At 39.5% G+C, this 22,402-nt stretch overlaps 1 protein-coding gene across 7 annotated transcripts in view; it reads left to right on the forward strand.

Annotated features, from left to right (window-relative positions):
* The window catches only part of LPP (LIM domain containing preferred translocation partner in lipoma), a 687,064-nt gene that overhangs the window by 318,123 nt on the left and 346,539 nt on the right, over positions 1-22,402 (forward strand). For 6 of the 7 annotated variants that reach the window (XM_057738614.1, XM_057738612.1, XM_057738617.1 and 3 more), the window contains one exon: positions 6,139-6,261. The exons of the other annotated variant lie outside the window; for it this stretch is intronic. In XM_057738614.1, the coding sequence (XP_057594597.1) occupies positions 6,139-6,261 (123 nt within the window). The remainder of the gene's footprint in view (positions 1-6,138; positions 6,262-22,402) is intronic. 7 annotated transcript variants of the gene reach the window in all.

Genomic DNA, 22,402 nt, shown 5'->3' on the forward strand with positions numbered 1-22,402 from the left:
TATTCCTAAGCTATCAAGGAGAGCTTTTATTTCTCTAATGAGTCACAAAGGGAAGTCCAGGCATAGGGGGAGGGGTTGGGAGTCCCTTGGTGCTACACGTAGGTTTGGCCCTGAGGAGTTCTGTGAGCTTTGTGAAGCGCCAATGTGACTATCACAGATTTAGTACCTCCAACACCAAGTCTTCTCTCTGATTATTTTGAGCAGTCACATGCAGCTTTTGGCTCTTCAGATCCCCCTTCTGTGATGCATCAGTATAATTGCTTGGACACCTCAAAGATTCTGGAGGTCGCGGAGGAGTAGGTCAGTCCATGCATGTTTTGAGTATGACACTGTGTATCAGCTCTAATTCTAGGATGTAAACTTCCTAGGGCAGAGAGTGGTTCCGAATTAATTAGACTATTCCCCAGTCCTTTGTTTTTCTTAACAGCCTGAGTGAGAACTCTCTCTTTAACAATGTTGATTTGATGGTTAAGTTCCTGATGTTTTTTCATAGCAGAGGACTTTGTAGTTAGTTCTGCTCCCTACCTCAGAAAGGAAATGAATACTTAACAAATAAATTGTTAATATGCTAAGCAGGATCCATTTATTTCCATTCATTAATAATGGATACTCTCACCATTGTGCAACCACCGATGCAATAATCCGTTCCAGCAAGGATCATCTGTGGATGCTAAAACCATTGAGTGAAAGGTTTGTGATGAGTAGAATACTGTCAGAGTCTCAAAGTGTCACCTCACAGATCATGTATTGATTTAAAAGGGAAGAAGACACTTTTACAGTGAAGAAATCTGGTAGACACTGCCTTAACCAAGTCATCCAACTTGTCATCCCTAAACGGCCAAACAACATCATGAGCTTCCTGATGTGATGCGATGGGAGGAGCACAGCATCACGCGTGGACTATTCCTGACACACGTGTGTAATCTGAATCCCATCATCAGACAAAGCCAGATTGTTCAACTTTTTATAAGACCCCTGGCCTGAATTCTTTACCCAAAGTCAGTTTCGTGAAAGACGAAAATAGGCTGGAGTCTGTTCGAAATTAAAAGAGACTGAAAAGACATGTCACCTCAATGTATGATCTTTGATTGGATTCTGGATGGACATTAACAACAACCAATAAAAGGACATTACTGGGACTTCTGGTGAAATGTGAACATGTGTGCGTTATGAGATGACTGCACCCACATTACATTTCTTGGGTGTGACAATGGTATTGAAAAATTAGTCCTTAGGATATGTAAGCTGAAGTATACGGCGAGGAAGTTTCTGCAACTTCTTTTGAGTAGTTAAACTACAACAAGCAAGCAAATATATTTTTGTTATTAGAAATCGGGAGGGAGGGGAGGGCAAAATGTTGGCCATTGATAAATCAGAGTGGAGTTCATTTTGCTTCTTGTTCAACTTTTCTACGAGTTAATTTTTTTAAAGAAGATGTTTGGATGTAAAGAGTGAATAAATAAATAAATATAAGTGAATGCTCTTTCATGACTCACTGCTGGCACTCCTGTAGTTAGTGGACTAGCAATATGACCCGTATGGCCTCACATGATGTGCATGTTGGTTCTGGGCTCTATTTTAAAGTATATTTCTGTGTACTTGCAGTGGGAGAGTCATCACCCTGTAATTCTAGTAGTGGCACTAAGAGTTATGATTCTCCAAATTATAATAAGCCCCGATTATGGTTTGGTGAACTTTTGTTACATACATACTTAGTGAATGAATGAAATTGTGTCTTATAGAAAATAATATCCAATGAATGGCTTATTCATGTGAGCTTTATGGCTGTTACTAAGAGGACACAGTCACTGGACACCCTTGGTACCCTGCTTCTCATCCTCTCCTCCCACCTTCAGACACCATCCATTGCCATGGCAACCACCTCTGCATAGGGACGACCTGGCAGTACCATGCCTCAGCTGCAAAATCTTTCTCTTACTTTCTGTTCTGGAGCTTTTCTGCTACCTCTGTGCTTCTTGGGATAAGTATGAGGGAGTTTGTAACCCTGTAGGTGATTCGAAACCAGTAGAGAACTAGAGCCAGAGGATCAATATTCTCTTCTCTCATTCTCTAGGTGGGAAAATCTGAGGCATATTTCATGGAACTCCTCAGAGGGCTCCCAGGAGAATGGAGTCCTAGTTGTCCACATTGGTGACCACTTCAATCCAGCACCTTTGAATTGGCTTTCCCTCCTCTCCTGCTTAACTTGTCTGGTCCTTCAGTACTGTTTTTTGGGACTGATTCCCAAAATCAATGACCTGCACATAAGCCTTTGTCTCAGGCTTTGTTTTTGGCAGATCCTAGACTTAAACAATGAAATCTCTCTACTTACTGTTAAAGAGTGTGAAAATCACTCTCATCACAGTGACCACTTTATAGGTGGCCCTGTGGTATCTGGAAAAAGCATTAGGCAAAGAGACAGGAGACACTTCCTTATTGTTACTTGGCCTCGGGTGGGTCATTCAACCATGAGGTGACTGGTAAGGCTGCAGTGACAGGGAGTTAAAGAGAAGACATGTAGGTTTGTGTGTAGGATTCCATTAGCTGGTTGTAGGACTGTGTCCTCCCGTGCGCAGTGTAAAGTGTTGAGAGTAGCAGGGTAGTTCCTGGATCTAAAGGTGCTGTGGCAGTAGATGAAGCACCAAGAGAAGGGCCGGTGGTGGGACTTCTGCGGGACTTCACTTATTTGAACCGAGACATGACGTAGAGAATCAGTGGTGAGAAAGAAGCCTATCCTAGTCCATAATGGGGATTGAAATGTAGGAACAAAGTTCTTTTTTTTTTTTAAACAAATTTATTTATTTATTTTTACTGGCTGCGTTGGGTCTTCATTGCTACATGCGGGCTTTCTCTAGTTGCAGTGAGCGGAGAGTGCTCTTCAGCTCCTCTTTGTTGTGGTGCGAGGGCTTCTCGTTGCCGTGGCTTCTCTTGTTGCGGAGCATGGGCTCTAGGCGTGTGGGCTTCAGTAGTTGCGGCACGTGGGCTCAATGGTTATGGCTCACGGGCTCTAGAGCACAGGCTCAGTAGTTGTGGCCCATGGGCTTAGTTGCTCCTTGGCATGTGGAGTCTTCCCAGACCAGGGATTGAACCCGTATCCCCTGCATTGGCAGGCAGATTCTTAACCAGTGCGCCACCAGGGAAGTTCCAGAAACAAAGTTCTTATCAGAAGGCCACGTAGGGCAGCAAGTGTGGTCTTGGGTGAAAAATCTCCCAGCATTAGGTTGGACCTTGTTCCATGGCATCCATCTAATATGAGAAACTGAAAAGGGGGAGTAGTCCCAACTCAGAGGGAAGGCAGAATATGGTCTTACATGCACAGGCTGGTTGGACAGTATAATTACTTGTTTCCTTGCATGGCTCAGGGTAATTCTGTGACTTTTGAGGCTCCGTAGTATCCCAGTACTTAGGGCATGGGCAGTTGCTGTGCTGTCTGCTACAGTAAAATATAGATGTTGAAGACCTGATTAAATCTTGTCTCTCTACTGATACCCCAAGGGAATACTTAATGAATGATGCTCCCTTTAAGAAGAAGAATAATTAAAAATACCTATATTATTCATATTAATTTATAGTTACTGGTTGCTATAATTAATGCTATTTAAGAAAATCATTGTAATTATAGCACTTTACAATTTAAAGAGTGTTTTTCCTACCCATTTTCTTATCTGAGTCTTGTAACATCCCTCTGGCTTTGGTAGGGCAGGTGATGTTCTCCTCGTTTTATAGATGAGGAAACTATGGCCCAGGGGGAATGTAACCAGACTCCAATCCACCACCCTTACAAATATTTTGTGCTGTCTGTGAGTATATGGGAATGCAGTGACTGAATTCATGTTAATAATAATGTTTTATAACTGCATATAAGAGAATCAGGTTCATACAGTTCTGAGTTGCCTTCCATAACAATAATGTCCTACTGTCAGAATGTTCACATGAATTTTAAATTTGAAGGGATCTTTTTCTTAATAGTACCACAGTATTCCATAGTTATTAATACTCAGTGAGGTAAAGATGAGATCACCTCTGACAGAGGGATTAATTCTTTGAAAACATCTGGTTCTAGGGCAGAAACCCACTGGTCTTTGAGGGTTTGGTCAGACTGGAAATTCAGACTCTGAGAAGACATAACCAATCTGCCATTTCACTGTTTCGCCATTTCTGGCTGTAGCAAGGGGGCTGAGGAAAGCCTCTCAGTTGTCACAAGGACGACCTTCCAATCTGGGCCGTACAGCGTGCAATACACAGACACACACAGGTGTGCACACACACACAGGCACATGGAGCCTTTTGCTTCCCTTCACATCCACTGATCCTGCCGTATTTCTGGCTGATTTTACCCAAAAGATGTTGATATGGAAAAGGTTGTGGGCTGGACCTATGGCGGAGTCTGTCATTACTTATTCATTTATTTACTCAAATTATTTATCGAACACTTCCATGGATTAGGCCCTGAGCAAGAAACAGCGAGGAGGGAAACAGATTCCTTGGCCCTCATGAAGCTTACATTCTCCTGGGGAGCCTGATGATAGGCAGACAAATACACATAAGAGATAGTCAGATGGTGATAGATATTATGAGAAACAGGGCGAGGAGATAGAGTGCCATAGAGGGGTCATACAAATGCATCCAGAATGAGAAAATGATGAGAAAATTGTTTTAGATTGTGTGATAAAAGGTACCCATAGTTAAAGAGGGCTTACAAGTACGGATGCCACTGCCTCCAGGGCAGGCAGCAGTCTTTGGCTTTGGCTGCAGGGGGCTGGGCTATAGCTTTATAGACCTTGATGTTATCATTGTGCCTGGGATAGACAAGGTCCAGAAGGATTAACTCATGCTAGCTGAATTCACAAGAGACTGACCAATACACTAGGTCCCATTAGAGCTGTTTTATGCAAAGAAATAAGTATAAGAGCTCAGGAAAGGCTGTTTGGGAAGCAGGTTATTAGAGGAGAAGGAAACTTGTGGTCTTAATCGGAAATACCATTGTGCTCTCATTGTCTGATGCGTCATATTCATTAAAAACATAAATTTACTTAGAGAATTGTAAGATTTTAATACTAGCTTGTCAGGGTACCCTAGTTTTTGTTGTCGCTGAGGATACTCTGCTTTCTCGGTTTTTCCCTAGACTTTTCCAGACACTATACTGATATTTAACTTCCTTAGACAAGTTCAATAGAGTTGATTCAATTACACTAACTTGCCATTATTTCATTCCTCCTGGGCCTCACTGCAGATTCACTTTGATTTCTTGATGGAGTCTTGAGAGACATTCCCATCATGTGTCCACGATCATTAATACGTTGTCATCTTAAAAAATTATTTTAACTCACCCTGCCTCTGAATTCTAGAGCCACCTTTATATTTCCTTTGTATTTCACTCTCTGTTTCCTTGGCTTAAGCTCTAGGCAAACTGTTTGCTTGTTTTTCCCAAGCCTGCTCCCACTTCCTGGGGATGCCCTTGTGGCGGTGTTTTTGTCCTCTGCTCTCTCCACATGGATTCGGAATGCAGGTAGCAGTCGGTGCTCCTGCTAACATGGGACATTGACATATGAATCCACAGATCCCCCGCTTCATAATCAGTGGTCACAGCTACATGCTTCGTCTGCAGCTGCTTGGCCAGGACCTTGAGCGGTCTTGTTCTAGTTCACCTTTTAAGGGCATCGCTTGGTGCTTGCCATCTCTCTCCGACACAGACACACCTAGTCCACTGATCTCCCACTGATTCCTCTTCCTGGACTGTGAGCCTCTCCTTGCCTTTTCCTGTTCCAACTGAAATGTCATCATTCTATACAGTAGATTCTGAGCATAGAATTTGCATTACGTCCCCAGTTGAATCTGCTCCTGGAATGTAGGGGTGAAAACATTGACTTCCTTTAACTTGGATATTCATTGAAGAAAATATCCTCTAAATAAGAGTATGACTTTAGGAAAATCACCTCATATAGTTGAGTTTTCTTACTTGTCAAAGTGGGGTCATTCTCTAGCCTACCTCAATGACATTTTGTAAAAGCTAAAAAAAAATGAGGTGCAGAAAAACTTGGACAAAGCCACAGTGTAACTTCAGAAATTTGAACTCAGACTGATATGGATGGAAACTTGAAATTTCCTTTTTAAATCTGTGTGTGTTGCTTCTCGCAGGGAAATCCTGGCGGCAAGACCCTTGAGGAGAGACGCTCCAGCCTGGATGCTGAGATTGACTCACTGACTAGCATCTTGGCTGACCTGGAGTGCAGCTCCCCCTATAAGCCTCGGCCCCCGCAGGTAAGGCTGTCTGTAAATATCAGCTACAGATAATCTGCAGTGATCTGAGAGAACAAGCTGCTTCGTATAGCCCTTCCATTCTTTTTTGATTCTCTTAGAGTCAGTGGCCTAAGTTGTCTTTTTATGTAATGTCAACATGTGTTAGTTAACAGACAGACATTTCTTTCATTGATTTGATTAGTGTTTTCTTTAAAATAACCCAAGAGTATTATACAAAAATGTTAGAAAGTTAAATCTCTTATTCCATTGCCCTGCTCTTTTTCTGGCTTTGCCTACGTGGGTATTTTGTTATATGTTGGTACAGTCTTCAGAAATATGGTTTAACATGGTTAGGCTAAAGTTAGGGTGAGGGCTACATCTTTTCTAAAAAATTCCTTATGTGGGATATTGAGGCAGCTTCCTTTTCTGGTGGTTGTTGTAAGTAATTCTATGTGGGACATTTTCATGTATATTTTCTTTGGAGCTATTTCCCTAACAGATTTTTTTAGAGTGGGATTTGTACATTGGGCATTATGAGCACTTTCTTTACTTTTCTTTCCATGGATGGTGAATAGTTTGTACTGGTACCAAGAGTTTGAATACAACAGTTTCTTTCCAGTCTTATCAGATTTGGGGACAGCAATTAATCTTTTCTTTTTTTTTCTTTTTTTTAAATGCATATGGTGCCTTATCAGTTCTTTGTATCTCTTGGCTTCCTTTGGAGCATGGCTATTTTTCTACACCTTCATTTATTATCTACATTTTGGAAGCTGACCTTTCTCTGCTAGTGGTCATTCCCTGCTTCCCTCTGGTCTTGAGAAAGTAATGACAAATCAATTTCAGGGCTTCTGAGTCCTCACAAGACAGCCAGCAGGACTCTGCATGCAGACCTTGGACCAGCACTGTTGTCACTGTGTTGTTTGACTCTCATATGGTGTTTGGTTGACCTACAGCACTTCAGTTCTTCAATAGCAGCTCCTGTATTCACAGTGGTTCCTTTCACAGATTAAAAACCAGTCCTGCTTCTCTGCTGTAAGTCATTTCAACACAAAACTGTGTAAGGTGCTTTCTTCTTTAGACATGTTCCCATTGCCTTTTCTAGACACACAATGGGACTGTCAGCTATGTAGGGGCACAAGGCCAAACACAGTAGAGCTTAGCCCTTCCCTAGCTATCGTCACTCTTGGCTCCACTAGGCTTGTCAGTGGTAAAAATGCACTTTATTTCCGTAAACATGTACTGAGCTGTAGGTAGGTAGCTGTGCTGTGTCAGGTAGCTCGTGCTGTGGTCTTTTGAGGGAACTATTAGGAGAAGGAAAGAGGATGGTGGAAAGGGAGAGAAATAGGACCAAGTTGTCATCTTCCAGGAGCCCTTAATATTATAAGTTCAACAGTGGCAGATATATATCAATAGAAGCACAAGGAAAAGAGTGAGATATTCTTTTAAAGGTGGCAAAATCTGAGAAGGTTCATCCGTAGATTTGCATGTTTAGCTGAGGGATGGGTGGAATGGTGATGTTGGAGGCAAGAGGAGAGAAGCCTGAGCCACAGGGCAGGAAGGTCCAGGTTGCATTCAGAGAACTGCAAGCATCCTGGTGGCTGCAGACGAGGCCATCGAAAGCTTCAAGTGGGATTGAGGGCCTGGGAGGCTTCCTGCTAGACGGCCCATGGACATGTTTGAATGCCAGATTAAGATTTTGGTTTGTCTTTTATAAATAATAGGGGATAGCTGAAGGTTTTCAAGCAGGGGGAAGCTATAATTCATCCTGAGAAAGGAGCACAGGAAATAAGACAGACTCTGGAAAGATGCAGGAGGATGGACCCAGGTCTCAGACACATTCTCCAGCCAGCCTTGCTTACTCTAGAGTTTCTAACCGCTGTTTGATGTTAAGCATGTTTCCAATTTCACCCAAGCAAATACCTCCAAGCCCACTTTCTCGGAACAACAAGGCCACTGACTTTGCCATTGAACTCATCCATTTTGTGAGTAAATACTTCTATGCCCTCTCCCCCTTTTTAAATAGGAATTTTGTTTCACCCCCTTTTTTTTTCCCCTCCTAAATTCTCATACCCTAATCTATACTGGGGAGATTCTGCTTAGAGGTTTTGGCTTAATATAGCCTTCATTCTTTAAGACTGTGTCTACACATGCCTCCGATAAACCACTGCATTTTAGTGGGTTTATTCAGCAGCCACATTTCTGTTTGAGCAATCTCACTGTGCACACAGGCTGATAATCACTGATACTTGGACAGTGCTTTACTGATTGTATGATAAAGTACTTTCACATCTATTCACACTTGAGTGAAATACAGATATCTCAACTCTGAGATATCGATGGTGTGCTTATTTTGTGGATGAGGAAACAAACACTTATAGGTAAGTGGCTTGCGTTAGGACATGTGACTACAATATGCGCACAGGTGGACCTTGAATTTAGACCTGTGTTTGATTTTTAAGTTCTAGAACCAGATTGAGGCTATCCCTCTGAGTGTTTTTCTTTTTATGAGAAAGCCATACTCAAGGGACACTGATCAGTCACGTGAGTAACAGTGTCCCTTGAGTATGGCTTTCTTAAAAAAAGAAAAACATTCAAAGGGTTAAAAAAAATTGGGGGGCAATGTAAGAGTCGGGGAGTGAAAGGTACAAACTGTTGGGTATGAGATAGGCTCAAGGATATATTGTACAACCCAGGGAATATAGCTAATATTTTGTAATAATGTAAATGGAAAATTAGTTTTAAAAACTGTATAAAAATAAAAATTAAAAAATTAATAGTGATAACTCTTAAGTAGAGTAGGTTGAGAATTCTACTTTCCATGTGCCTGTTCCATTCAGAAATTAAAGAGCTATCAATTCTAACTTCTTTATTATTCTAATTTAAGAAACCAAGAGTTAATTGGGAGAAACGGCTCATTCTTCTGAATTATCTTCACTCTGGTGGAACTGAATTCGATGTGTTAGTATTTATTGGTTAACATAATTATATGCTGTGAGAACAATAGTCACACACTAAAAATATTAAAAATATGTGCCAAGAGAAGATGATGTCTTTAGTAGACTGTGTTGTGTTGTAATTAAAAGGTGCTTGAAAAGTCCTAGAAATGTAGACTGTTAATGCCCAACTGTGGTGTTTTTTGATCCAAAGCAAATTGCAAAACCTGTTAAATCACTTGACTACTTAAACTAGGCTAGTAGGTCTGTGATGTCTCATTATTCAAGCATGTGCTATGTGCTTTCTCCGAACCCACCTCTGAATCACCTTTCCAAGGCTGCTTTGACTCAGAGATTAGGAGAAAATGATTATATAGGTGGAACATTTGTTTAAGAAGAGGTCCAAGGTTGCTCTAGTCAGATAGCAACTTTGAAAAATATCTGCACTCTTGAAAACAGATTTTTATGGGATATTTTCTTCCTTTTTCAAAAGGGACAATTTCCACTCTCAGATTTCCCAACTTTATTTCTGTTCACTTATTTATCCATATTTTTATTTGGGAAATATGGCTTCATTGCACATTTCATTCATTCACCTAACATTTATTGAAATCCCACTGTGGATTAGGCATGGAAATACAGAGGTTAGTATCAACATGTTCTTGCTCTAGAGGAATTCTTCATCTTTCAGAAGAGACAAATGCATAAACAATTCCGAGGGATACAAAAGAAGGGCTTTGTTGGATGTGCTACTTTAAGTTATTTTGTGACTCACCAGATGTTGAAATAGTTGAGAAATCAAAAATAGGAGTATCAACATTATATTTTAAACCTTTCTAGGGAAGTGTCAGGGACGACTGCACAGCAGGTAGAATTTGAGTTCCCTTGGCTGCATATGTCATGGGAAGGGCATAGGATTCAAATGAGAGAATAATAGGAATGAGAAAGCCAAGGAATGTTGAAAGTGAATGCCTTGTTGGAAGAATAAGGTAGTTCAGTTGTGATACAGGGTGTGTGGAGTACAAAGTGAACAGCGGATGAAATCACAGGCACTAATTTAGTACCTAAGTAGCCTTCTTGATGCCCAAGGACTCTCATAGTAAAAGGAAAAATTTGGCGGCGGGGGGGTGGGGCAGGGGGCAGGGGTAGCCACAGTGTTTCTGGCTACAGTGCCTTTGGGGGTGGGACCCTTTGGCAAGTTTTACAGAAGATATAAAAATGTACTTCCGTGCCAGTCACTGCACAGAGTAATGCAACTAAAGTACCTTAGTGTTTAGCACTAAAATTCCTGATCATTTTAAAATGTGTATATTAGGGAGTGGTTTTAGAAGAACAAGTGTGAGGAGTTTGGAGGTGATTGTGCGGTGAATGGCAGACTCATAGCTTAGGGGTCATGTAGCCAAACTCTTACTTTACAGAAGGAAAGTTTCTGTCTAGAGAGGAAAAGAACATTGCTCACTGAGACTCAGTTAGAGGTAGGATCAATGATTTTTTTCTGTTTTTCCTGAAACATGACATAATAGTTCCCTGTGGATGCTAAGAGCAACCAAGGGGCACTTTGGTTTCCTTTAGCATTTCAATTAGTTTACTCCAAAATGTCTCTCTTTTGTGGTGCTTTCCCTAAAATATGGCTTGGAAATGTAAAGGAGTAGAGAGATCAAAAACAATTTAAAGGTAAACAGAAAATTTATGATAGTAGAGTGTCTTTGAGTTAGTGTGTCTAGACCCCACGCATCTGGCATTCTACTGTTGGTAGAAGTAAGCTTAGACTCTTGGGAAGCACCACACAGGGGTCACATTGAAATTCTCTTGATTTCTTAAAAGGCAAAGGATAAATCCATGGACTTGTGATTTTCTTTCCCTTCTCTTGGCAAAACCAGGCCTAGAGTACTGGCCTTCTAATTCCTAGTACAAAGCTGCTTTTTCTTCCCTGCAGTGAATTTGATAGGGTTGGAGCTGGTGACTTGGAAGAACTTTCAGATATTTTATAGTAGTTGTAACTGGGCATTTAGTATTTTTGAATCAGGTTTCTTTGGAATTGGTCAAATGCAATTTCACTATCCTTATTTAGACTGTAAACAAATTTGGAGAGATTCCAGGGATAAGGATACCGTTGCACCTACTATGATAGCCTAGGCTCCCAAGTTTGCCAATAAGAAGAGCACTGTATTCTCAATTCCCTGTGATCCCCTCTCCAAAAAGAGCTTCAATTGTGTGAGTTCTCCACATCACCAGTCTGGACTTCCTTTTCCATATTTCTAAAATGGGCATGGTAACTACAGTTTTTCCCCTTTTGCAGAGACACCATATTGTTCTAGAGTTATAAGAAATCAAATGTTGGCTTTGAGCAACTGTCCACTCAACCCTTCCCATTTTGTTTTGGGATTGTTAGCTTGTGTCTGGAGCTTTCTTTTAAGTTTCAGGTCTTTGAAGGTTTGGGGTTTATCCTTTCTGAATGCTAGTTACCCTATCAAAGATATATTAATCTTTCCCATTTAAGCATTTTAAGTGTTGCAATTTCTTAGTCTGTTTGGAAACTGAGTACATACATGCTGTTTGGTCACAGGGACACGTCTTGAATTGAAATCCCAGTACTCCCACACTGAGTTCCTTTCATAGAGCAATAATCTATGAGGCAACCTGAGAAATTATTTCAGGTGTGTCTGTGTTGCGTGGAAGGCTTTTTATTTGGAATTCATGGGCCTGAGGGCTTGCAGGCGGCGTAATCAGGGTGGAGTCTCACGGTGCCATGGATCTTCTGTTCTCCATGTTCCAGCTTGCAAAAGCCGTGAGCAGCTGCAGGGGAGATTAATTAATAATTAAATTTTTAATATTCCATATTATTTGGTGTAATCCAAACATGTAGGCTACTGGGGGATGAAGGCTGCAACATGCTGATACTGTGTGATAAGATGTAGATTATCCCTATAGACTGGGACTTTGCTGCTGCTTTGTTTGGCTTCTTGGGAATGGAGACAGGAACTGGGTCTTATGCTGTTGAAAAAGAGAAGAGGTGTGGATAAAGTGTCATTTTCCTCTTTGCATATTCGCCTGTGAAAAAATTAGGTGCATACTGTGATTTGCTTTAAAAAAAAAAAAGACAAAAAACCCAAAACAGATTTGTCTGTGTATCTGTATTGTCTGCTTACTAATAACTTTCTTTGAGAGCTATGGTCAAAATTGAAATATGGTAGAAACCGTAAATATAAGATACCAGATGGAGTCCAGTAAAATAATAAGGGCAGAAATACCATTTTGAAAGAAAAGGGGATCTAATTCTTTGCAGTACCCATATTTGGAAGACCTGGGTTATTTTGAATTAGTCTGTACCTGCCAGGAAACCTCAGTTAAGTAACAGTGAGGTGGGGGTGGAGGAGTGGTTAGCTGACTCAGAGTTGCATGCCATGAGTTTGATGATGGGCAATTAATTTTTAGATTGCATATAATTGTGTCACAGTAACATTTATACCTCATCCTCCTTTTTAAGAAGGTGATGTTTGTGTTTGTGTCTTATGTGACAAGCCTAATAAAGTTAGGTTTTAATCTTTGTTTTGAGTGTCATGAAAATGTAAGGTTTTCAGAGTGGTACCCTAGGTTGAAGATCTACCTTGAATTGCACCTCTACAAAACTTTTGCCGCAAAATGCTCATTTTACTCGCCCCAGTGTAAGAGTGTGCTCTGAGAGTGTGGTGTAGGTTAGCTCCAAGCAGTGAAATAGGAGGAAGGTCAGCAAGGCAGCTGCTGCTGAGGGTACCCAGGAGAAGCCAGTTCTGCTGGAGCCCAGGGCAGGGAGAGGGAATCTTCTATGGTACCCTGACCATAGGAATCTTACCATAGTCCCCTGGGGTAACCTTTAGCTGTGATTTGTTTGTAAGACCTTGGCTCACAGATGATTATGTTATATTACACCGAGTCACTCCATCCAGGCATTTGTTTAAAAAGAAACTCACTCACAAGGCTGCTTGTTGAGCTTCTCCATTTCACAACAGCATCTGAGTGGAAATAATTAGCCCTATGTCCATGCAGAAGCACACATCACATTTGCAGAATTAAAGAGCTTTCTTGTCAGGACTGGTTTCCTTATTTCTTTCCTCCCCTCCCACTGTTTAAATATCTATTTTGGTAGTAGCCTTAGTCTCAAACCCCATGGTTCCCTTTATTCCCTTCTTCTTCTTCTTCTTCTTTTTTTTAATTTAAAAGCAAATAACAAAATACAAGTCTGGCTATATTTTTTACTCAAGATGATTAGATTTTATCATGGCAAATACATGGGGATATTGTGTTTTAAGTGTGAAAGCCGAATCTCAGATATTGTCACTGTTTTGTGCATTTTGACACCCATTTCCTTTATATGCCTTATAGCCAAACTAAGGTATAATAATGATAAAGATGGTCTCTCTAGACAGAAGGTTGGAGGTGGTTAATAACCAATCCTACATGTCACCATTTGTCGTGGTGAGTAACTGGTCTGTCCTCTCCACAAAATACCACGTTGGAGTATGCTGCTAAGTTTCCTTTCACACTGTGGAAGAATTACCAGGAAAGTTATACATCTCCTTTCAGTGAATATATTAACTTACAAGTATGAAACTTTAATTTGTTATATTTCATAATTTGAACATATATATTTCCAGTTTACTTAAGACTAAAAGCTGGAATTTTATTGGAATAAAAGTACAAATTGGGCACTTTCTGCTGTCCATCCAGTAGGTGTAGCTTTCACCTGTAAGTGCAGACAAGGCCACTTGTGAATTTCAGAGTGTGTCTCTGTGAATTTGACCTCTCTGAGATCCTGGGCCCTCATCCAAACATGCTCCTCATCTGTGCTGTCATATTGGGCTTTAAGATCACAGAAGAGAACTGGATCATGTTTTGTTGTTCTAAATCACAAATTACTCAAATGTAAAGTAAAAATTCTAATAATTGTGCCTCACAGAGTGTGCCTTAGAGAGACAATATAAAATTATATAACGCCTTAAGCTTGACCATTAAAGAAATAATTGTGGTAAATACCAGACTATGAAGTCGTTGAGACAAGATTATCTTTTTGTTTCCTAGCAAACAAGAGGCATACAAATTCATATTTGCTGGATAAATAAGTGAATGTTGTCATCAAACCCAGTCATGATGTAAGGACTCACAGCCTAGAAATCTACTAGAGAACCCACTCCACAATTAACATCAAGTTAGTGCATGATATAATTATAACTGCTTTCTGAGTGTCCATAATTAATAGGTATTTACACCAATAAAAAATAGTACAGCCGAGGCAAATGAGTTTTATAAGGACAACTTAATGGTAGTTGCTGAATCACCTAAAATTTCTAGCTTTATCCCTGCACTGCCTTGTACCACTTGAAGGCAGTGCACTTGGCTGAAAAGATGATGTTATCTGGGGTTATAATTCAATACTATAACTATTCTGTAATTATTGGGATGATATAAAAAGGAGCATCAGCTTCTTTTCTGTACCTTCCAAGTAACTGCTAGGAAGAGAGAACCTTTATGTTACGCATGTTACCTAATACAAAGACCAACATGATAAATTCTTTGGATTCAATGATAGGAGACAAAAAGTTACCTGACTGATGAGCTGATGTATGCTTCCTTTTTTTGAGAAAAAAAGCAAAAAGATTGCAGAATTATCATGCCTCTTTTGCTCAAGCCTCTATGATTCATCTCCTCCTTCCTTTACCACATTATTTCTGATATCTCCTGACCTGATATTTGAAATGTCTTAAGTATATGCCAGTTATAAGCCATTTCAAAACTAATAAACTACCTTAACCTAGCTTGTGCTTTTTAAAGGAGATAAACTTTCTCTCTGTATGTCCCTGTGAACATCCTTAAAAGTATGTAAACGTCAGACTTATTTTAAAGAGATAATTTAATTCTAAATGGATTTTTTTTTGCTTATATGGATGGTAAACAATGGATCCATTAAAGTAACATATTCTGATGGTATAAGTAAAATATAAGAATTAAAATGGGCTAAAGAGATAGAATATTTATTTGTTTCTTTTAAGAAATGTGGTGTTTCAAAAAACTTGAAGTACTGATAGTCAGACATGTAAGCCCATTACCTGAATCATTTGTAAAGTGTCTTGAACTGTTTTGAATTCCATCTTGATATTGTACTCCTTAAATGAAAATACTGGAAAATGTTATTTCTCAGGTACTGCTAGAGGTGCAATAAGGAATCTTCTTGGCTCTCTCTGCCACCCAACCTACACAGAGTGATGTTTTATTTCCTAAACGGCCAATGTTAAAGTTATCCTTACCAAGGCAGTCAAAGCCAGGGAACAGATTTTACAAATAGCATCCTGGATGACTTAATAGTCTATATAATCCTAATTTTAGGGCTCCTTTTCTCATCAGCCAGCCTAGCATAGCTAAAAGTTATGGGGAAGTCTGCTTGTAGATGAGACCTCACAACCAGCGTGTGGAGAAAAAAAGAGGGAGGTTCAGGGTGGTCTGCTTGCAGCTGTGTTAGAACAAGTTTCCTGGAGTACCTTCTGAAGGAAAGGTGTGAATGGAGATGCATCATTCAGCCATCACCTCTCCACCACAGCCCATCATATAAGCGGACAAAAGAGAAAGATATAATATAATTTATGACCAAAAATGTGAGAATTTCCTGGTGGTCCAGTGGTTAGGACTCTGCACTTCCACTACGGGGGCACAGGTTCGATCCCTGGTTAGGGAACTAAGATCCCATGTGCAAGAGGCAGCCAATCAATCAATCAATCAATCAATCAAACTTCATTCTTTTTAAAAAAAGAAAAGAAGGAAAAGAAAAGAAAACCCTCATGAAAACCTGCCATGCATGTGCTGCTGTCTCTGGCTCAAGTTGCTTAGTGGGCATGTCTGCCCTTAACTTATTTAAAAAAACAAAAAACAAAAAAGTGAGGAAAAGACTGAAATGTATCTTGAAAACTGGGACTAGTAAAGGGGGGCTTTTGAAGAGGGAAATGCAATTTGAGAAGGTGGCCATCATGTATGTTTTTCTAAGAGCTTTCTCTCTCTTATTCACTGATTGGTTTGTTCACTCATTTATTTTTTTTCTTTTATTCACTGATTATAACTGAACATAAAATCTCTGTTGAATTGTTGAATGTTATTAAAGAAAATCCAAATAGGTGGGAAGATATTCTGGGTTCATTGCTTGGAAGATACAATATTGTTAAGGTGGCATGTTCCCCAAATTGATCTGCAGTTTTAATTCCTGTCAGAATTCCAGTTTTCTTCTTTGTAGAAGTTGACAGGTGAATTGTAAAACTCACACGGAAATTCAGGGAACCCAGAATAGCCAAAACAATTTTGAAGAAAAAAAACGCAGAGGTTTACACTTCCCAATTTCAAAACTTATTAGAAAGCTACAGGAATCAAGTAGTGTGGTACTGTCACAGAGTATACATATAAGATGATAGACTGGAATTGGGAGTCCAGAAATAAATCATTACATTTAAGGCAACTGATTTTCAACAGGGGTGCCAAGATATTCAATGAGGAAAGAATATTTTTTTCAACAAGTAATGCTGGGACAACTGGATATCCACATGTGAAAGAATGAAGTTGGACACCAACCTCATATCATGTACAAAAATTAATTTAGGGTGGCTCAAAGACATAAATATAAGGAGTAAAGCTATAAAACTCTTAGAAGAAAACACAGGAGCAGTCTTCATGACCTTGGATTAGTCAGTGATAGTAAAAGTAAACAGCTAAAAAAAATTTGATACATTAGACTTTTTCAAAATTAAATACTTTTGTGCTTCCAATGACACCATCAAGGAAGTGAATAAACAACCCATGGACTGGGAGAATTCATTTGCATATCATATATCTGTTAAGAGATTTGTACCTAGAATATATTAAGACTCTTACAACTCAATAAGAAGACAAATAATCCAATTAAAAAATAGACAAAGGATCTTAATAGGCATTTCTCCAAAGATATACAAGAAGGTAATATGCATAAGAAAAGATGCTTGACATTATTAGTCATCCAGGAAATCGTCAAATCAAAACTACAATGAGATACCACTTCACCCACACTAAGATGGTTATAATACAAAAGACAGACAGTAACACACATTGGCAAGAATATAGTGAAATTGGAATTGTCGTGCGTTGCTGGTTGATTGTAAAATGGTACAGCCACTTTGGAAAAAGTCTAGCAGCTCCTCAAAAGATTAGACATAGAGTTCTCATATGATCAAGCAACTCTCTTCTTAATTATGTATCCAAAAGAGTTAAAACATACATCCATACAAAAACCTGCCAGTGAACATGTATAGCAGCATTATTCATAATAGCCAGAAAGTGGAAACTACTTAAACATCTATCAATTGAAGAATGAATGAACAAAATGTAATATGTCCATAAAATTGAATATTACCTAATCATAAATTAGAATGAAATACTAATACATGCTATAACATGTATGAGTCTTGACAATTATGCTGTATGAAAGAGGCCAGACACAAAAGACTTCATATAGCATGATTCTATTCAGATTGGTTGTTGCCAGTGATTGAGGACTGGGGAGAACAGGAAGTGACTACCAGTGGGGGCTGTAGTTATTTTGGGAATGACCAAAATAGTCTGAAATTAGATAGTGATACTGATTTCACAATTCCTTGAATATACTAAGGAACACTACATTTTTAAGGAATAAATTTAGTGGTATGTGAATTATATCTCACTTAAAAATTTGAAAAAATAGAGCTCTGTATTGAGCAGTGTGCCTGGAATACACAGATAAAATTGCGCATGGCCCCCGCCTTAAGGAAGCTCACAGTCTATTGGGAGAATACAAATGGCAATTACAGCACAGTGTAGACACCCTAAAGAAGAAGCACAAATAGGATGCTGCTGGAAGACGAAGAGTCAGAACTCAGCCTGAATGTCATGGAAGCTGTCTGTGCCTTGGATAGGAATTTCTGCAGATAGGAACAGCCTTCCACGCAGCTCCAGAGAGCAGAACAAAGACTAATATTTAGAAGCCAAGAAAGGGAGTCAGCGATATAGTGTAAGGACCTTTCTACCAGTAGGGACAGTTGAAATTCAATGTGGGTGCCTCGGAAGATGACAAGTTTGCCTTCATTGGAGCCGGTTGAAATGATACTCTAGATTTTATTGAACGAGTTATTTAAACTCTCTAAAACTTCAGTTATTAACCTGAGTTAATAATACATCTCAGAGTTTACATGAGGACCACATGAAATAATGGGTGTGTGTATAATGCGTGGATATGCTGTCTTGCACATAATAACACCATTATGACTGTTGGCTCTCACCACCATCATGATTATCAAATGAATTTTGGCAATAATGCTGGGAAAATAATGCAGGCAACAGATGGGAGAATTGATTTGAATGATGTTAGGATTTTGTGGTACTCTCATTCTTGGTCACCAGGTTTGGAGTTTTCTTTCCCTGATATAAAAGTTGGAGGGAAAGACAGTCCTTGGTCCTATTCCAAACCCCCAAATTGACTATTTTTGTGCCTAAGACAAACTATTCAGCCTCAATAATGATTTTATGCTGTTTGCTATAATAGTTGGTATATACGTGTGACTTTTTTTTTTAACCAAAGTTTCTTTTATTTCCCCCAGAAAAACTGTTTTGTAACAAAATCTTATTTTTTTTAATTGGAATATAATTGCTTTACACTCTTGTACCATTTTTTGAGGTACACCAAGGTCAATCAGCTGTATTTATACACATATCCCCGTATTCCCTCCCTCCCTGGACTCCCCCCCACCCTCCCCATCCCGGCCCTCTAAGGCATCATCTATCATCAAGTTGAACTCCCTTTGTTATACAGTAACTTCCCACCGGCTATCTATTTTACGGTTGGTAGTATATATGTCTTTGCTACTCTCTCACTTCGTTACTGGCAAGAACCTTCAATGACCTTGGAAGATGGTTTTTATGAATATCAATAGAACTCTGATGAACACTGAGAAGGGCTATAGGTGAAACAGTGTGAAGGTGAAGCAGAAAGAGACTACTTCCTCAACCTTGCAAAAACATGTCATCTCTTAAAAATAAACAAGTTGGGCAACTTGGTTAGACCTCTGGAAACAATTATTTAAAATGTCCTATGAGGTCCAGAATTTCCATGACTGGCCAAAATATCATTACCTCTCTTTGGGTCTGTTTCAGTATCTGTAAACTGGACTTGAGGAATGAGATGATCTCTAATGGCATTTTTAGCTTTGAGTTGGTATGGCTTTTGCTCTGTATAAAAGAAAAAATATATGTATATATTGATTTTTCTTTTTGTCCTTTTGTTATTTCACTGCAGAAGATTTTTCTGTGTGACTGGTTTGAAGTTACTGGGAGTCATTATGTACAACCAGAGAGAAGTGTCTGCAGATTGAAGGGCCAAGTTCATGTTTTTCAAGATAATGTGAACCCACATTCATAGTATTTAGGATGATTTGGAACCAGCCTCATAGAGTTTAAGATTATTTGAGATGCTGTATATTGTAGTGATTAATATCATAAATTCTAGGACCAGACTGCCTTCGGTTCAAATCCCAACTCTATCACATTCTGTGTGACCTGGGATCAGTCACTTAAGCTTTTCAGACCTCAGTTTTTTCATTTCTACAATGAAGATAATTACAGTATCTACCTCATAGGATTGTGATGAGGAATAAATGAGTTACCGTGTGTAAAGCACTTAAAACAGTGCTTGGTATATAGTTAGCACCATTTGCAGTAGCAGGTCTTATTATTGGGAACTAAATGCTAATGCTTATTTTAAAATTGTCCAAGTTGTTGCTTTTATGTAAAAAAAGAAAAGATTGATTTATATAAAGTTGGGCTGAAATCACCATACAACTCTGAACAGGTTATCTACCTCACATAAACCGGTAGTCATTCTTACAATATGCCACAAAGTGTGGGTCTAGCTGTTCCTGAGCCTTTGTCCAGTTCTTTTGGTTATTTTAGTGGCTTCTAATGCATGGATTCTAAAGCCAAACTAGACTAATAACCTTTCATCTGACACACGCATGAATCGTCAACATCTGTTTCTGTGGATTACAGGGTAATCCCTCTGATAACTGAATAAGGTTCACTTTAAAAAGAAAAATCATGACATAGATTATGAACTTGTCACATTATAATAAGCCTAATATTGGACTCTTGGTATAATTTATTCTCATCATATATCACCTGCATAGAGACAAAGCGTGGGCAATTATGAGCAAGTTACTCCTCTTCTGGATGCCCTGGCAGGTTTGTTGAGAAGGGTGCTGGCCTCCACTCTCTGAATTTCTGTTGCAGTAGGTCTGCAGTGAGTCTCAAGAATTTGTATTTCTAAGAAGTTCCCAGATGGTGCTGATGTTGGGACCACACTTTGGGAACCCTTTAAAGCCACTTGTCAATCAAATGTTTTATAAGCATCCTTTCTCTCCCTTTTCTCACCTCTACAGCTCTATTCTCCAAAGGCTCGCTCTGGTGTCAACAGCAGGCACTAGCCTAATGTCTTCATTTTCTAGAGGAGGAAACCCGAACTCAGAGAAGTATTTCCCCTTGGTTACACAGTAAATTGACAGAATCTGGAAGAGTTTTGTTTTTAATTGAGAACGATTTGCATCTCTAATTCTTAGACTAAGCATTTAGATTTAGAAAACTAACATTCCAATTCCAGCTCTGCCACGTTAGGAAGTATGAATTTTAGTTGCTTTATCTCTCTGAACCTCATTTTCTTCACCCATGATATGAATACCTCCTCGCTTACCACATATGGTTTTGTGAGAAGTCAATGACATACTGTGTATTAACGTGCTTTGTAAATTATGAAGTGCTATACAGATATTTTTCATCCCAGTTATCAGATGCAGTATCATGTTAAACATAATATATTTTATGATAGGCACGTCATTCTCCCACTCACCTAGGGTAAATATTACTTTTGTAACTGATTTTGGGAGGAAGCAGTGCATTATAAACCTGTCACCTTTTGCATAGAATTTTTTTTTCATTTCCTTCCTACATTGATTTCTCTGCTAATATGCTTTGAAAAATAAGCAATTAGAATTTGCCACTTAGATATTTATGCATCTGAATACTTACATATATGTGAGATGTGGCCATGCACTTATGCATGTACTATGAATTTTTCTCCTAGTATCCTTTTATGTAAGATGCCTACAAGTCACATTTATTAAGAAGGAAATAACATGAATTGCTATTTGGCTTGAAATGAACCTTTTTTTTTTTTTTTTTTGCATTTGCATTTGCATTGGAAACAGAACTGAGTTGAGCCAGCAGAAATGGATTCTGCTCCCAGTTCTGCAATTAACAGGTTGTGTAAAGTCAGTCAGTTCCTCTCTCTAAGCCTCAGGTCCTCATTTGTAAATGAGGCCAGATCTTACTCATTCCTTCCACTCACAGTGTCTATGGTATTAAAGGTATAAGGCAGCTTATAAATGATATTTATCACCTTCTTGAGAAACTCTGAACAGAGTATCCACGTTGACCTGGATCTATTCTAATGGGAATGTTTTCCTTTTCATGCCTCAGGCCTAACTGCTGTTTGCATTTCATCTGACGCAGTATAACTCCTCCATACCTTTCCTTCAGGACGTGGCTGGGTTTCTTAGGGCTGTGATTCTGTTGGTATGATTGAAAATGTAACAAGACTGTGTCTTGTTTTGGATCCCCTGAGATAGAGATGTTGGGTGGTGGGGGTGGAGACAAGGCTTTCATGTTTTTAGTGAGATTTTCCCTTCAGTGATATTCAGAGGATCTCCCGTATTAACGCACAGCACAAAGTATTAGTTCTCTATTGCTGGGCAACAGATTGCTTAAAAACCGAGCAGCTTAAAAACAATACGTGTTCTGACATTTGTGGGGGGGGGGGGGTGTCGGGAGTCCGGGCACAACTTAGTTGGACCATCAGTTCACAGTCTCTCACAAGTCTGCAATCGGGATCAGCCCAGAGTCTACAGTCTCATCTGAAGGCTCGACTGGGGACTGAACTGCTTCCAAGCCCAGGTGGTTGTTGTCAATGGCTCAATTTCTCCTGGGTGGCTGACCTGAGGGTCTCAGTTTCTGACTGGCTGTTGGCTGGGGACAGCCCTCTGCTCCTGGTCGTGTGCAGCTCTCCAACATGGCAGCTCATTGCATCAAAGCACGGAAGCTGAGAAGGCAAAAAGTAGAGTCTGCTTACTAGATGCAAGTCATAATCATGTGAAACCTAGTTG

Source organism: Hippopotamus amphibius, chromosome 6, assembly GCF_030028045.1.
Source record: "Hippopotamus amphibius kiboko isolate mHipAmp2 chromosome 6, mHipAmp2.hap2, whole genome shotgun sequence".
Taxonomy (NCBI): Eukaryota; Metazoa; Chordata; class Mammalia; order Artiodactyla; family Hippopotamidae; genus Hippopotamus; species Hippopotamus amphibius.